A 15,495-nucleotide genomic window follows, 5' to 3' on the forward strand; every position below is an offset into this window, starting at 1 on the left:
AGACCATTTCTTTTAATTCAGCTGGGTTTCTTCACCAGGGCTGCTTGGTGCTTTCTATAGGAAGAAATACAACCACAACAACAGGATGAAACTGTCATTGTGAAAGTGAAAATGAAAGTGTACAGTTAGTGTATAAATGTAAACTGTCCTGTATGTTGATACCAGAGAGAGGACAGCAGAGCACAGAGCTACAGCTCTCACACTTCAGCTTGAAGAAGAATATCAGACAAAGAAACAGGAAAAATGAGTGAGTTGTTTTACAGCTGATCTTTGTTGAACGTACTGTACTTGGGTGGTAGGAACAACAGCATCTTATCACATTAATATGTTATAAACATTTTTTTCATAACATTAGTATTCTTAAAGTTTGTATTTTAGTAGTTGCTAGAACCATTATTCCTGTGGTTTGTACTCATTTCCTCATGTCTGCATATGTAGAAAAATAACCTGAACTAAACAATTGTAGGCATCAACAGCATTCCTACTACTGGAGCGTCACGGCAAACCTCTAAGCAGGACGGACTGGGATACGAAGGTAAAAGCACAAGTATTGTAGAAAAGTAATCATTTAACCATCTGTCTCTCTGGGGTTTCTATAGCTACACACTGAGAGGCAAACAGGTGTTTGTGGCACTGATTTTTTTTAGTTTTCTATTCTATTTCTCTCTTAAAGGTGTGAGGGCCTCACACACCATGGCACAGACGGACAAAGGCAGAATGGGAAAGTACAGGTCAAAAATCAACAAAGTGGCAAGCGAAACTGGAATTGATGCAGCTCTCATTGCTGGCATCATCTCCAGAGAGTCCAGAGCTGGAAATGCACTGAACAACGGCTGGGGAGACGGGGGTAGAGCCTGGGGTCTGATGCAGGTTCAAACACCTACTGTTGTTTTTCTCACTTCTCCTCAATAGACACTCACATTACAGTACAATGACTTCATCCCATTTAACTCTCACCTCTGTAGGTTGATATTACGCCCAATGGAGGTGGACATGAAGCAAAGGGTGCCTGGGACAGCGAGGAACACATCCGTCAAGCCACTGGGATCTTGGTTTATTTCATTGACCGTATTCGCAGTAAATTTCCCGGCTGGAACAGAGAGCTTCAGCTGAAAGGTTTGTTTTACTGAATCACTCGACTCTATGTGCATCAACTTTCCTCATATTTTGTCTGGCTTTGTTCTCATTTCTGCCTGTCCCTGCAGGAGGCATCGCAGCCTACAACATGGGGGATGGAAGCGTCACTTCCACCAATGTAGATGAGCGGACAACTGGTGGAGACTACTCCAATGATGTCGTGGCCAGAGCTCAGTGGTACAAAAACAATGGTTTTTGAGAGCTGAAGGTCTTCACAACATTCTGCATTGTCCATGTCCTTGTGTCAAAAAAAAAAGAACATTAGAGATTAAAGTTAGGGCTACAGTCATCTGCACCACTGTCTCTCTGTGAGAAAATGCAGTGAGGGAGCAGACATGAACTTTTCTGTTGTAAATTTTCAGAGTCAGCTTGACTCTTGATTGTTGAATTTTCAGCCATTTAGTGCATTTTGTTTCAATTATTTCATTCCACTTGATTGTTTCTTTATAATCTCAGGAGTTCTTCAGCAATCAGCAATGCTCAGTTTAAGACTGTACAGTATCATCATAATGCACCACAATGTTGACAATAAACTTCAAAAAATGAAAACGAAATGTAACTTTTGATTGTTTTTTTTTATGTTTAGTGGCAGAATAGGCTCTCTGGTCTGCAAATTATGAGCTCATTACATAACACATTACTTATTATTTCCTGCTGTCCGTGGTTTACAAACATGTCACATTGGGTGGGACAACTGGAAGCAGCTGTTTAACGTCACACTGGTTAACTCCCTCAGTGTGTGTGTGTGTGTGTGTGTGTGTGTGTGTGTGTGTGTGTGTGTGTGTGTGCCCTCTTCTGGTGGTAAATAAATAAAACAGCAGCAAGAAAAGTAGTGAGTGTGGTCTCTTGCCTTTACTGCATGTAAATAAACATCATGTAGCCTATTATTCCCCCAAGAAAGTGTGTAAATTTAGCGCCTCTGATAACTGATGTATTACGTCATTGGGGGAGTGGGCGTGTAATTTTGTCGGTGGGCGTAAATCCTGACATCTACTACTAGGTATAATGGGGTAGGCTACTTCGGAAAGAGCGGATAAACGTGGACAACCACCCCTCCAATATCTGTTTTAGCGGTTTCACCCACTCGTGGAAACAGGAGCAATGGGTGAGTTATATACCTAGGCTACATATGTGTGTCATGCCTACATAGGCTACATTTCCGTGGCTGACGCATTTGGCGTGGATGTTAAAGTAACGGTAGGCTATTAGGCTACTTTCAGTTTCACTTTCCTGTAGTTCAAGTGCTACTGTAACGTCAATGTGCTGTAGAGGAAAAATAATCCCATCAACATATCATTTGTAGGTAGCAGTTCGTCTTCTACTTGTCCTTCTTCTACTTCTAAATATGGAGACATCAAGGAGGTTGAGACCAGCGGAGCTTCAGAGAGAACAGCGAGGGCAGACAATCTGTCATACTCAGGTAAACACTGCAGCAGAGGAGCACGTTCACGACAGAAAAAAAAGTAGAAAAACACAACTATGTTTTCACGCTTCATGGTGTTTAACGGGCTCGAGACACAGCTCCACTACGTCTTGCTCCTCTGTTTCCTGTCTTTACATTATTGGACAAACTGATTAATCCAGGTCAGACACACCTGGATTAGTCTGTCCAATAATATATAATATAAGACAGGAAACGGGCAGCATTAAGTTCAGGAAGTAGTGGAGCTGTGCATATAGTCCATAAGTTTCTCTAAATTGTAGACTGTAGCCTACATACCCTTGTGTGGCCAAATAAGTTTCTATGTCCACACCCAAATGTCAACAGTCCACAACCAGGTTACCAGGTTCAAAGGCAGGGAAGCAATGTGATATGACTAATTAATCAGAAATATATTTGGTTTCATGCATACTGTACCAATTAACAGCATGTCTGCAAAACACCCGCCTGCCTCGACAAGTTGCTATAATTAAAACGAAAGCAATGACCCTGCCCTAGAGAGAATTGCTTCCTGTTTCATTTGATCTGATACGATATCTCTATAGTTATACAGCTGTGACCACTGAAAAACATCAAAGGTGTTCAATTTTCATTATCTATAACAGGAAAGAAAACCAATGTAATGCACATTAATGTGGCACGTCTGAGCATGTGCTGGGGCTGTAAAGTCTCTTTAGGTCCTCATGTATTTTGCTAATGTCATGTGCAGGTGTGAAGAAGAAAAATAATCATTTTCATAATCAAAAAAAAAAAAAAAAGTTTCTATGGTTTGTAGCCTTAGCAGTCATTACATTGTGTCTATGTATTTTTGTGTGTGCATTCTTTACATTTTAAAAAAGAGACTTTAATTAATGGCCTACACATTGAATGTACAAATAGCTCGTTTAAAAACTGAGCAGAGATGCTCTCAGATTCTGTGGTCTGCCCTTGTGTCACATATGTGCACAAGGTTTATGTGTGTGAGTTTTGAGACTAATAAAAATGCCATAGTTTGTGCATTTGTTAATGATTATGATGTTTTCTGTTGGATTTCTCTCTACAAGGTGTCAGGGCATCACAGGCCATGGCAGAGAATGACAGTGGGCCAATGAGAAAGTACAGGTGTAAAATCTACACAGTTTCAGGGGAAAAAGACATCCATCCAGCGCTCATTGCTGCCATCATCTCCAGAGAGTCTAGAGCTGGAGAGGCAATTAAAAACACTGGAGGTGGAGGAGACTGGAACCCAAGGAAAAATAGATGGAACGCTTTTGGACTGATGCAGGTTGTAACGACTACTGTGTTTACTCATATCCTCCTTGTAGAGACTCACATTACAATACAATAACAGGGATTTAATTCCCAATCTGTAGATTGATGTTGACGAGGATGGAGGTAACCATGAACCTGAAGGTGAATGGGACAGTTTGGACCACCTCCGCCAAGCCACGGAGATCTTGATTTATTTTATCAAACGTATCCAGAAAAAGTTTCCAGACTGGAGCGAAGAGGAGCAACTCAAAGGTTTGTTTTACTGAATCGTTTGTTTGTTTCACATTTTGTTTGGGTTTGTTCTCATGTCTGATTGGTCTCTGCAGGAGGGATCGCAGCCTACAACATGGGGGATGGAGCGGTGAGATCTGACGACCCAGATGACGTGGATGAAAACACAACAGGTGGAGACTACTCCAATGATGTTGTGGCCAGAGCTCTTTGGTTCATAAAGAATGGTTATGATGACTGAACCTGAAACAACAAAAAGTCTTCAAATGATCAATAAAACACTATGTAGCCTAATACACATTTTCTATCAGAATTTTGCTAAATAAAAATGAATCGACAAGTGTTATATCCGTGTGTGTGGCTCATTGTGAACTTTCACTTTCATAACTTGCAGCACACAGTAGAAGCAGAAGTTAAAAACAGCTTCTAAGTTTTGTTTGGCTGAAAGAGACATGAGACAGACCCATCTTTCCTCTGTAAGAAAATGCAGATCAGGCACAGTGGTCTTTAGCCATGCTAGTGAAGTGGCTCCACTCCAGGTGGGATGGCAAAATTAGTTTGAAATAAATCATAAAATTGTTAGCTACTGGATGGACTCACTCATGGCTCGTGGGGTGGTGAGGAAAACCACTACCAAGCCACTGACATCCCGACATCTTTCCCTTCTGCTTCAGTTGTTAGTCTGCTTCTTTTTCACAATTAAATACAAGATATGTAACCATGTCGTATAAACATGATGCCACAAATGATACATATGTGTATGTGGCTCAGAGTGAACTCCCTCTGTGATATTTTGCAGTAATATTCACTGTAGGGCTGTGTAATAAACTGCTGGATTCTTTTTTGTATCAATTTCATCCATTTCATTCATTCATTCATGTTTTTTTTTTTCAATCTAAGTATGTGTTCCCACTTACTTCTGTGCATCATATCACATACTGTATATCATAATTTCACATTGTGTTATAGACCTAAACAGCTGTTTTCCTCCTGTTGTTTCAACAGTAATTCATCACAAGTAGGATGACAGCCTGACAAAAAGAGGGGTGTTTTTAAAATCCACACCCAAATGTCAACAGTCCACAACCAGGTTACCAGGTTCAAAGGCAGGGAAGCAATGTGATATGATTAATTAATCAGAAATATATTTGGTTTCATGCATACTGTACCAACAGCATGTCTGCAAAACACCCACCTGCCTCCACAAGTTGCTATAATTAAAACGAAAGCAATGACCTAGAGAGAATTGCTTCCTGTTTCATTTGACCTGATACGATATCTCTATTGTTATACAGCTGTGACCACTGAAAAACATCAAAGGTGTTCAATTTTCATTATCCATAACAGGAAAGAAAACCAATGTAATGCACATTAATGTGGCACGTCTGAGCATGTGCTGGGGCTGTAAAGTCTCTTTAGGTCCTCATGTATTTTGCTAATGTCATGTGCAGGTGTGAAGAAGAAAAATAATCAAACAAACTTTGCAGATTCTTTCTATTGAGACATCATGAAGGTTCATATTGGAGCTTCAGAGAAAAATGTTCAGCAGGACAGGCTATAATTCTTGGGGTCCAATTATTTAGTTGGTTTGTTCATTTGGGAGAAATCCTGTCCATGTCAACCCCCAAGACAACACCAAGGTACAAGGTAGTTATTCCTAGGGCAATTTCAGGTACCCCAACTGAGATATCACTCATCTGTTAGACTATCTCTGTGAGCCACAATAAAATAAAATGTGCTATTGTGCCACCTGCTTCAGATCTGAGGAGTCATTTCAAAACAGTATGTCCAATCAGTTAAAAGTGAAAATATTTCATTTTTTCCTTCTTCAATTTCACTTTCTTAATATTTTGTTTACAAATTCTAATTTCTTCATATACTGTATATTGTTATTTTTTCCATTGTAATGTTTTAGTGTTCTCCATGTCTCTGTAATTTTGAATTGCCCTGTGTCTGAATGTTACCATATAGATAAACAGGCAACAGCCTGTGCCTGTTACAGTCAGTGGGACCTGTTTCTTGTAAATCACATGGTCTTTTTTCCTGCCCCGTTATCCGGGTCTGAGAGGGGAAAGGAATGCTTCGGCCAGGGAAATTAAACCATAAACACACCCACCCTAGCATGCAGCCGCTCTGTTGGCCATGGCTCTCATACTGTACAAGTGGACACTCCAGGGACAAATAGCAAACAGTATTTTTCTGCTGCTATGAGGGCATTAAGGGACAATGAACTGGACTTTCATACAGAGGAAACACTGGACTGTTTGTGTTGGAGCTGCTGCTATGCATTGTATTATTTTCTATATATATATTAATCATTTCTTATTTGAATGGATTGCATCTCGACAGCCATGTAATGAAAAACATAATAAACAGAGCCTGCCTGTAGAGGTGCATCAAAAGAATAAAGTGATCAGTTGCAAACTTTTATTTACAAGAATAAACAGCAGTTGTGGTTGTTCCTATTCTCTTTGTTTATACATAATTTTGATTATCCAATTGGGTGTGTTGTTAGAATTTTTGCATTTTAATATGCACAAACATACTGCCCCCTGCCCCCATGAGGGGGGGCCCAGACCCCATGTTGGGAACCATGGCAGTATAGCACCATGTAGTTAGCTGCTCTGCTGTTGACACAATACTGATGGTGCATTACATTAATTCTAGCAGTTTGTTTCAAAAGCTTTTAAAACATGAGATGTAATAAAATCACGTAATGTCACCAGAGCTGTAGATGGAAACATCCAGCTGCACATGAACCTGGGAGCTCTGATTTCACATGACCACAGATTACAGAGAAGATAGATGAACCATTATGCACAATGTACAGCATTTCACTGAAAATGTCTAATTTCTTATAGCTAAACTGAACACTCTGTAGTAGCTTTGGATAAAAGATTTGACTTGGTCATAAAGACAACACAGTCAGTAGCTTTCTGTCCTGAACGTGTTTCCACTGCTTCCTGCAAAAGGCCGATGACAGTGACTCAGCTCTTTTCAGAATCAGCGGTAGGTGCAGTGCTGCTCCTGGTGCTGCCGCAGGTCTGTCTTGTGCTGGAAGCTGTAGAGGCAGCGGGGGCAGCGGTATGGCCGGTCGTCCCTGTGTTTGCGGCTGTGGGTGATGAGGTTGGAGCTCTGGCTGAATGCCTTCCCACATATCTGACACACATGGGGCTTCTCCCCTACAGTAAAACACAGAGGTGAATACATACTGTAGGAAAGTACTTAAATGTATAACCCTCTTTAAGTCAGTTACAAATCTGTATAGCTTGCTACAGCTTGTTTTGTTCAACCAGCTTTTTGAAACCCCCAAATAATTCAAAAGCCATGTAGTTGAGTGTACAAACTGATTTTTGTTAGGCCTACACACATACAAAAGACTTCAAATGTTTTGGGAAAACATATCACTCATGTCTAACAGAATAAAAGGCATTACCTGTGTGAATGAAGGTGTGTTTCTTCATGTCCGACTTCTGGTGGAACCTTTTCCCACAGTACTGGCAGGGATATGGACGAGTGTCTGAATGTATGAGCAGATGAGTGGAGAGGGTGGAGGAGCGCTTGAATACTTTCCCACACACTGTACAGCCAAATGTCCTCTCCTAAAATAAAAGAAAGAACATGCAAATTCCTCTTGTACATCATATGTGCATTAAAATGTAAAGTAATCAAATAATTGATTATAAAAAAATAAATAAATACGATGCCGACCTTGCCTCTGTACGGTGACTGTGGACTGTTTGTCCTGCTGGACTTGATGTACGCTGCTGACAGAGGCACTCTGCTTCCATGACTCTTGCATATGTGAGTCTTCAAACTAGACAGACATGAAAATATCTACAAGGAGAAAATAAATACATTTTAACATGGAAAAACTACTAAAATAATTGTAGCTATCAGGTGGGGGAGAAGGAGGGTAATGACCTGAGAGAATACATTTCTTTGCACAACAATCTTTTAAGGCAAACTATATTAATGTAAAGAAGAGAAATGTACATGAAGCTGTGTAACTCTTAAATGTTGAATCATTTGGCCCTTTAGTGGACAATGGCAAAGGTGGTCTGAAATGTTACAACACCAATGAACTCTTTCCTTTTCCTTTAGCACCACCATCAGGTCAAAAGTGGACTTTGTGCATCATGCTCAGCTGTATTGAATGGGTTTAGCAGTAATAATCCTAAAGTGGGGCCATGTCATGAACCTTCACAGTTGTTTTGATATTCAGTTGATCTATTGTTCAGGAGTGATGCCGTACTTTTCTACAGAGTGGACACTCTTGTCTCGAAGCACTGTTCTTGGAGCTGCCACTGCTCCTGGTCTCCCTCAGGATCTGAGGCTGCAGAGTGAAGTCTCCCAGGCCCACTGACAGTTTGTCTGGATATCCTGAGCTCTCATGAGGGATGGACCATATCGCTGTGGTGGGAGGACCAGAGCTGCCCCTCTCCCCGGGGCTTAAGGTATTTGGGTTGACAGGAGTGAAGGGCTTCGCAGGTCTATAGTCTGAGAGGAAACACAGAAGAGTAAGAAGATCATGTAGATATCGACTCTTGTGTTGTTTATTATGTCATGTTGGATCAATGAAAAGCCTATCTAAATACACAACAAACATGAAGTAGCTCGGTCACCCACCGTACGATTTGGGACTCAATGGCTGAAGGTTCCCACTCTCATTACTTGTAGCAGGAGGGTCCTGCTGCAACAATGTGATGGACACAGTGTTGATGTATGGGGCCTCTGCAGTGGAGCACTCCAGAGATGCGTCCCAGGGGACCATCTTATTTTTCAGCTGGTTGAGTGTCACAGGGGTCGATCCAGGGCTGGGACCTCCTGCTGCGGACCGAGGGTGGTACAACCCTCCTCGCTTCACCAAAAAGGAACGAGGCATCATTCAGGGAGGAGGAAGACTTAAACTATTCTTGAAAAGGTCATCTGGAGGGCCACAAACAAATAAATAAACAAATGAAAAAACAAATACCCGTGTTAATAAAGACAAATACACAGCTACACAACACAACACATGTAGGCACGGCCTGTTGTCACTAATGGAGCTGTTAAGATTCACATTTTCCTTATCTGGATCTATCTGGTTCCATAAGTATACAACTTATAAAAAAATATACTTTAAATGTGTCTTCGATGTCAGTATTTAATAACTGCTCTGACACAGTGTAACTTAAGTTAAAAACTGAAATAATGGATCAAAGGGTTACACAAGATATTCATGTTACCCAGGAGGGGGCAGCAGCACCATTTCCTGCTTGAGTTCAATAACAGGTTGAACAGATGTTATACACTGTACATATTTTACTGCTGTTGAGAAAAAGAGAAATATTGATGACTGCATTGTTTCTGAAATTATTTTGACCTTGTCTTTTTTCTACATGTTGTATTTGGGGAAAAAAAAAAAAAGAAAGAAAAATCAAAAATCAAAAATCAAATGTCATTTATGGGAACTTTATGGATGTAATGAGTGAAAAACGTAGAAAATGCTTCCTGAAGATATCACAATACAGCTGATTCACTTCTGACTGTAAACAGAGCTGTGAGCTTTTAGGTCTGTGCGGGTTTTTCTCTCATCCTGAATCCACTGGTTTGGTCATAAGTGTCGTGTTGTGTCAGTAATACAATGCACCAAAGGCGAAGTTTTCCTCGTTGAGCTTTCTGTGCCGCTCTGACTCCTCTCAGCTCCTTAGGGTCACCTGGCATTTAAGTCCAAAGTCAGTTTCTCTCACATCACACCGAAGAATCTTTTTCTTCAGGTTCAGGTGTTTAAATTCTGCTCGACAACCTCCAGGTGGCCTGTCGTCACATCATCTTCATCACATCAGTAGCGTAGCTTGACATTAAAGGCTGCAGAGATGGGTTTTGCTCTGACAGGCTCTCCCATATAGTTCCCTTCCACATAGAGCTCGAATGAAACTGACATTTGGACCTTCTCACATGATGCATTTGTGACAACTATGATAGCTGCAACTATATCACTTAAAAGCAACACATTTTATGACTCAGCGCTCACACTTGAGCAGAGGTGAAGCTACAGAGGAGTTCAGTGGAGGACACTAATGTGACATGACTGAACTTCTTCAAGTTTAAGAAACCTGTGACTTGTGGTGTTCTCTTTTAAAACAAATTTACAGCTACATATCTCACACAACTCCCACGTCCCCTGATGGAAAACAGAAGACTTATTTCCACAGAGACAAGTTGAAACACATTTAAAGCTTTAAAGCTGTTATTTGTTTCCAACCTGGCTCAGATGATAAACATGTAAGCAGTGCCACGCAAACCTTTCCTTACTCTTTCTGCATACATCTACATCTTCAAATTCGGTTATTAAAACAAAACCACCAACAAGCTTAGAGGAAAAATGCAAACAACTGTTAAATATAAAACCTTATCTGAAAATAACGAGTAACTCCACTTGCCCTCCGAGCTCCCTCTGAAATGTTGAAATACTTGAAATGTTGAAATATTACATATTAGTAAAGTACCTCAGAACTGATGTACATCACTTGAGTAAATGTAAACCCCCCCCACACACACACACACCTGTGCCCAAATCATATATTCTAGAAATAATCCCTTATAAATATAACCTGATCAACACTGATAAGAAAGTACCTCTTTATTGCTGCGGCCCATTGGAAAACATTCAGCTCTCTCGCTTTGATGCTCGCTCATGAAAATGTTGGAGGAGTACGCTTTACCTTGACGCAAATATTTTCTCATATCATGTCATCATTTTCCCCAAAAATTATTGATATTTCATTTTACGGTGTATGTTTTGCCAAAACAAATTGCTGGAATGATTTTTTCTTTGGCATCAGCACTGTAATGTGCACCTTAGATGTTTGTTTGTACTACACACGCTGCACAGCTGAAAATTCAGAAAAAATATATTTGTTTAGAAATGGAAGCTGATGTGGCTGGATTTAAGAGTTAGTTTTCATGAGCTGAATCAGCTGTGAGGGACAGAAATACACTTCATTTCTGTACTTTGTATGTTGTTCTGTTTATTTCAGAGCACAATATGAACCCCAAAACAAAGGTGTAGTACATGAGCAGCATCACAGTGTGGGCTCTGGACGTATAGGTTTGACGGTGTCAGTGGGGTTTCAGTGCAGAGTGGCAAAACCTTCAATGTATGTTATTTCTACACTGATTTAACACACACACACACACACACACACACACACACACACACACACACACACACACACACACACACACACACACACACAGTACATAGAGATTTATCACAGAAACAAGTACAGCATCATCATCCTGTGCTAGTTAATTAATCGCTAATGTGTGATGTGTCATTTTGATTAACAGTTATCATGACATTTTGTTATGGCGCTAACTTCTGTCATTGAACCACTGACACTTGCAGACCAAATACAGCAGTTGAAGCGTTGCTGGGCAGGCACACACACACATACATAGACACGCTGTCGTCTGTTTGGGCTCTAATCATGATAGTTTCTCTCAGAGATGATAATAGAAAACAAGATGGTATCAGTTACATTGATAACAACTTGAGCTGCATATTCTTATGCAGCTCAAGCTGCATATTCTTATGCAGCTCAAACTCAATCTCAATCTGATCTTGATGTCTTGCTCCATGTCTCTTTTGCATTTTTTTGTGTGTAACAGTAGCAAAATAAATAAATAGATTTAGAAAAATTTAGAAAAACCTCCTGAAACATGTATGTCACTATATTATTGGAAGACTGAAGGTGCTGTGATAAAATGACTGGCTCTACTATTGCAAACTTTTCAGCTGCTTTAGCAATAGCTCATAAACAACTGGCTTTATGAACTTTGATGAACACAATAAAACAATAATAACTTTCATTTAAAACATTATCATTATTATTATTCAATAAATGAGACATGAGATCCACAGAGTCACATGAAGGTAATTACGAAAGTGACTGTCATGTGAATTCACGGTTACAGACAATCACAGATCGAATTTATATTGGTCAAACAATACATACATGTTAAAAGAAAAAAAAAAGAATAATAAAAAGCTTTAACCAAACCAAAATGTAGCTCTTTAGAGCTATGAAGATACATTATAATTATTCAGATACTCACCAGATTTTATATTCCCACAGTGCTCCTTGTGTCACACACACTCACACACACACTTCTCACATCAATTTACTGAGATGAGTCTATATGAAGTTGGATGGAGACAAAGTGAGTCAGTGTGTCACATGAGGTCAGACTGCTGTGCAGCGGGCTGTGAGCCGTTGCTCTTCTCTGCAGGTCGGAGTGATGAGTGAAGGACGAGGAAGTGTTTCAGCCGTGATACCTCCGAGCAGACACTAACCACACTGCTTCCTCACACACTAAAACCCAAACACTGCTCTCTCACAGTAGCACGAACCCCGTCTGAATCTGCTTTTTAAAAACTTTGTCTAAAACCTTTCTGTGCACTTTGCGGACATTTTGCAGTGATGTACAAACTTAACATAACATCAGATTAATATGGAGAGGAGAGATAAAGCCCATGTGAGGGGAAGAGGCTGGACAGCATGTGCTGAAAATTCTCCAGAAAGTTTTGACACACTATGTTGACACAGTTGTGTTTCAAAATAGACCATAGGGGTCACCTTAAAAAGAAGCTGGCTGGTGCAACAGCAGTTTCCTTTCCTGAAGAATTCAGTGAAACTGCCATTCACATTAACGAGAAAGAGGTACAGCGGGAGAAAATGTGACCAAATTTAACTGAGGAGGTCGTGGAACGGGCAGCTCCTTTATCATTTCCCTTTTACCCTTAATTGTTTATAGTTTCAGTTTCTTTGTGTGTGAATTTAAATGAAATAAAGAAAACAGTATCAACAATGAAATGATCCTACTATGAAGCATTATCTGAGTAACTAAACCCTGATGTATCCTCTTGGTCTGGGCCACGGAGCTCCACTTCTTAAGGCAAATCAATTAACCACAATAGTGCACTGGGTCAACATGTTCCTTCTTTCGGATGAACAAGGGCACTGTGCTTTATTGTGAGTCACTCCCACATACACCATCCTGTAGAGTGAAAGACTCACTGACTCACCAAATATGTATTCATCTGCAGCTGAAAATAGTCCCCATCAAGTGCACTATTCACTCCTGTTTGAGTGATGTTTGCCAAAAACTACAGTGCCCATCTGGCTCAGGAAATTACTTTTTAGAATTACTCTTATGAAAAATGAAGGACTGAGAAACGAAGCTATAGACCTGAAGCTGAGTGCCACAGGCAGAGCAGGGAAGTCTGAATGGGTGGTGAGACTGGTGAATGAGTTGTTGTTTTTTTTCTTAGTTTTTCATTATATTTGTTTGCATTCAGAAAAATATACTACATGTGTTAAATATTTACATGCTCAAAATGGAAAGTGTCAGAGTGGATTGATCCTGGTGTGTCATGTAGAAAAGATTGTAATAAGTATTTTTCTGAAACAGACGGATATTGGTGTTTTTTTTTGGCAAACAGGAGTAAATACTATATTTTAATTAGGAACTATTTCCATCAGTGGATACGTATTTGATGAGCCAGTGTGTAATCCTGCTGACAAACTGACAGACAAAGGTAAGAACATAACTCCATTGGAGGAAGTAATCACATTTTAAAATTAAAGCAGAAGTAAGCAATATTTTTGTGTTAATATAAGTCTTAAATAGTTATATCTTCCGACAGCAATCACTTACATAGAGTGTTTGGACTGAAACACGGGTCTGTCAGTCACTCTGCTCTGCTCTGAGCCGAGGAGAAAACTTTTCTTGTATCCTACAAGTTTTATCCAATGAGGAGAGAGAACGGCATGAAGGGCTGTGTGTGCAGCCAAGGGACGCGCGTGAATGTGGCGACGTAGGGACGAGGACCAATAGATCCATGACGAGGGCGGGGGCTGCTAACTCCATCGGCTGACAAGACGTTATGGTGCGTTCAGGGCAACTCGTAACTCGTGTTTTTCCGACCTGTGAAGTCGTACCAGTTCGATCTGGTACGAGTTCACGGGTCAGAAGTTACGAGTGGCCGTTATAGTGACTTTCACAGGCAACAGGCCGGAGAAACGCGAGTTACGGGTTGCCTGGAACGCTACAAAGTCGTAAGTCGTGACTTGAAGCTGTAATTTACGGTTTCAAAAGCCTGCCTGGAACGCAGCATTAGCCAAAACGACCGATATCGCTTACTTCTGCTTTAAATTCAAAAATTATTTTTACACAAATGTTGACAAATTGAGCTTACTTTATGTTGCTTCCTTCACTATTCAATTTAAACAAGTCATATATTGGTGAGCTGATGTTACCTCAAAACAGTTACACTTGGCATTTACAGAATCTACATGTTATTGAAGTACACAATAACATTTAACATCTTTGTTGAGGCTTGTTTATTACATTAATTTCAAGTTAAACCAGAGCTTAAGAGCTGGGGGAACCTGCACCTGGTCAACATGGACCCAACGGAAAAAAGGATCAAAATCCATGAAAAAACATTTGCAATTTAAAAGCTCTGAGTAAAAATGATCACCCAGTAATGAACAACAACATCAGGCCTTTGCAAAGGTGCAATGTCAAAGTTTATTTTGTATCATTCATAGGATACAGAACACTGAAATGTATTTTTCCCCATCATACTGGAATTTATATAATCTTTACTGTCATTTAATATATTTGACAACAACATCAGTTGAACTGCAAGAGAGAAAGAGAGAGGGTGGACACGGTTCCTGGGTATGATGCTGTGGATATCAAACAGCTGTCACATACAGCACGTAAATCTGAGAAATCCTACACCAGACTAACCAGGACGGGGAGGGTCGGCAAGGAAAACCTCTCATGGTTTAGTACTGCGTTGTTGTAATTTCCACTTTGAATAAGGGAAAACATGTGGTGGGCGATTCCAGGTTCAACACGATACATCTGGAGCAACACAGTGTGATCGTTTTTTCAATCCACACAAAATCGTCTTTATATTACATGGCTGTTTAATGAAGGGCTGTAGTGGCTGACTTGGTTGATGAAACCCTCGTTAAACATACATGGAGTCATTTAGCATAGTGTGTAAATCTACCTACTTTTATGGCACATTATGATGTTTAATCATTATCATCTCATATAATGCTGTTAGCAGGAGAAAACAAAATACTAATGGTAATTATAAAAAATAATATTGAGGATGACAACTAGTACCATATTCAAAAGTAATTTACAAACATATCAAAATGTTTCATCACAGTAGAGAGAGTTGAATTTAGACAGTGGTGAGAACAGAGCACCATCACTGAACAGCAGTGTGCAGATGTGTTTACGTGTTAAAGGACAATGAGCACTGATCTGAGTGCAGATTAGTTTTAATTTTGGAAAGGAAACTTAGTCCTGAATGAGAGCTTCCCACAAACAGTTTGTGGTTTTTGACTGAAATGCAAACTGAA

At 40.1% G+C, this 15,495-nt stretch overlaps 3 protein-coding genes across 3 annotated transcripts; 2 read left to right on the forward strand and 1 right to left on the reverse strand.

Annotated features, from left to right (window-relative positions):
• Positions 1 to 97: 97 nt before the first annotated feature.
• LOC146991536 (lysozyme g-like) lies at positions 98 to 1,644 on the forward strand. Its single transcript, XM_085774191.1, has 5 exons — positions 98 to 247; positions 467 to 535; positions 674 to 870; positions 966 to 1,116; positions 1,206 to 1,644. Exons 1-5 carry the CDS (start codon positions 244 to 246, stop codon positions 1,334 to 1,336), a joined length of 552 nt encoding a protein of 183 aa, XP_085630317.1. The 5' UTR covers positions 98 to 243; the 3' UTR covers positions 1,337 to 1,644.
• Positions 1,645 to 2,107: 463 nt separating this feature from the next.
• LOC146991537 (lysozyme g-like) lies at positions 2,108 to 4,406 on the forward strand. Its single transcript, XM_085774179.1, has 5 exons — positions 2,108 to 2,242; positions 2,441 to 2,557; positions 3,622 to 3,842; positions 3,931 to 4,081; positions 4,156 to 4,406. The coding sequence occupies exons 1-5, from the start codon at positions 2,239 to 2,241 to the stop codon at positions 4,299 to 4,301; spliced, it is 639 nt and encodes a 212-aa protein (XP_085630305.1). The 5' UTR covers positions 2,108 to 2,238; the 3' UTR covers positions 4,302 to 4,406.
• A 2,448-nt stretch (positions 4,407 to 6,854) lies between these two features.
• LOC146991538 (uncharacterized) lies at positions 6,855 to 12,610 on the reverse strand. Its single transcript, XM_085791588.1, has 6 exons — positions 12,164 to 12,610; positions 8,690 to 8,989; positions 8,316 to 8,560; positions 7,772 to 7,897; positions 7,497 to 7,662; positions 6,855 to 7,242 (listed from the first exon to the last, which is right to left on the reverse strand). The coding sequence occupies exons 2-6, from the start codon at positions 8,946 to 8,948 to the stop codon at positions 7,064 to 7,066; spliced, it is 975 nt and encodes a 324-aa protein (XP_085647714.1). The 5' UTR covers positions 8,949 to 8,989; positions 12,164 to 12,610; the 3' UTR covers positions 6,855 to 7,063.
• Between the last annotated feature and the right edge of the window lie 2,885 nt (positions 12,611 to 15,495).

Source organism: Trachurus japonicus, chromosome 1 (assembly GCF_045865225.1).
Source record: "Trachurus japonicus isolate A0001 chromosome 1, Traja_1.0".
Classification (NCBI taxonomy): Eukaryota; Metazoa; Chordata; class Actinopteri; order Carangiformes; family Carangidae; genus Trachurus; species Trachurus japonicus.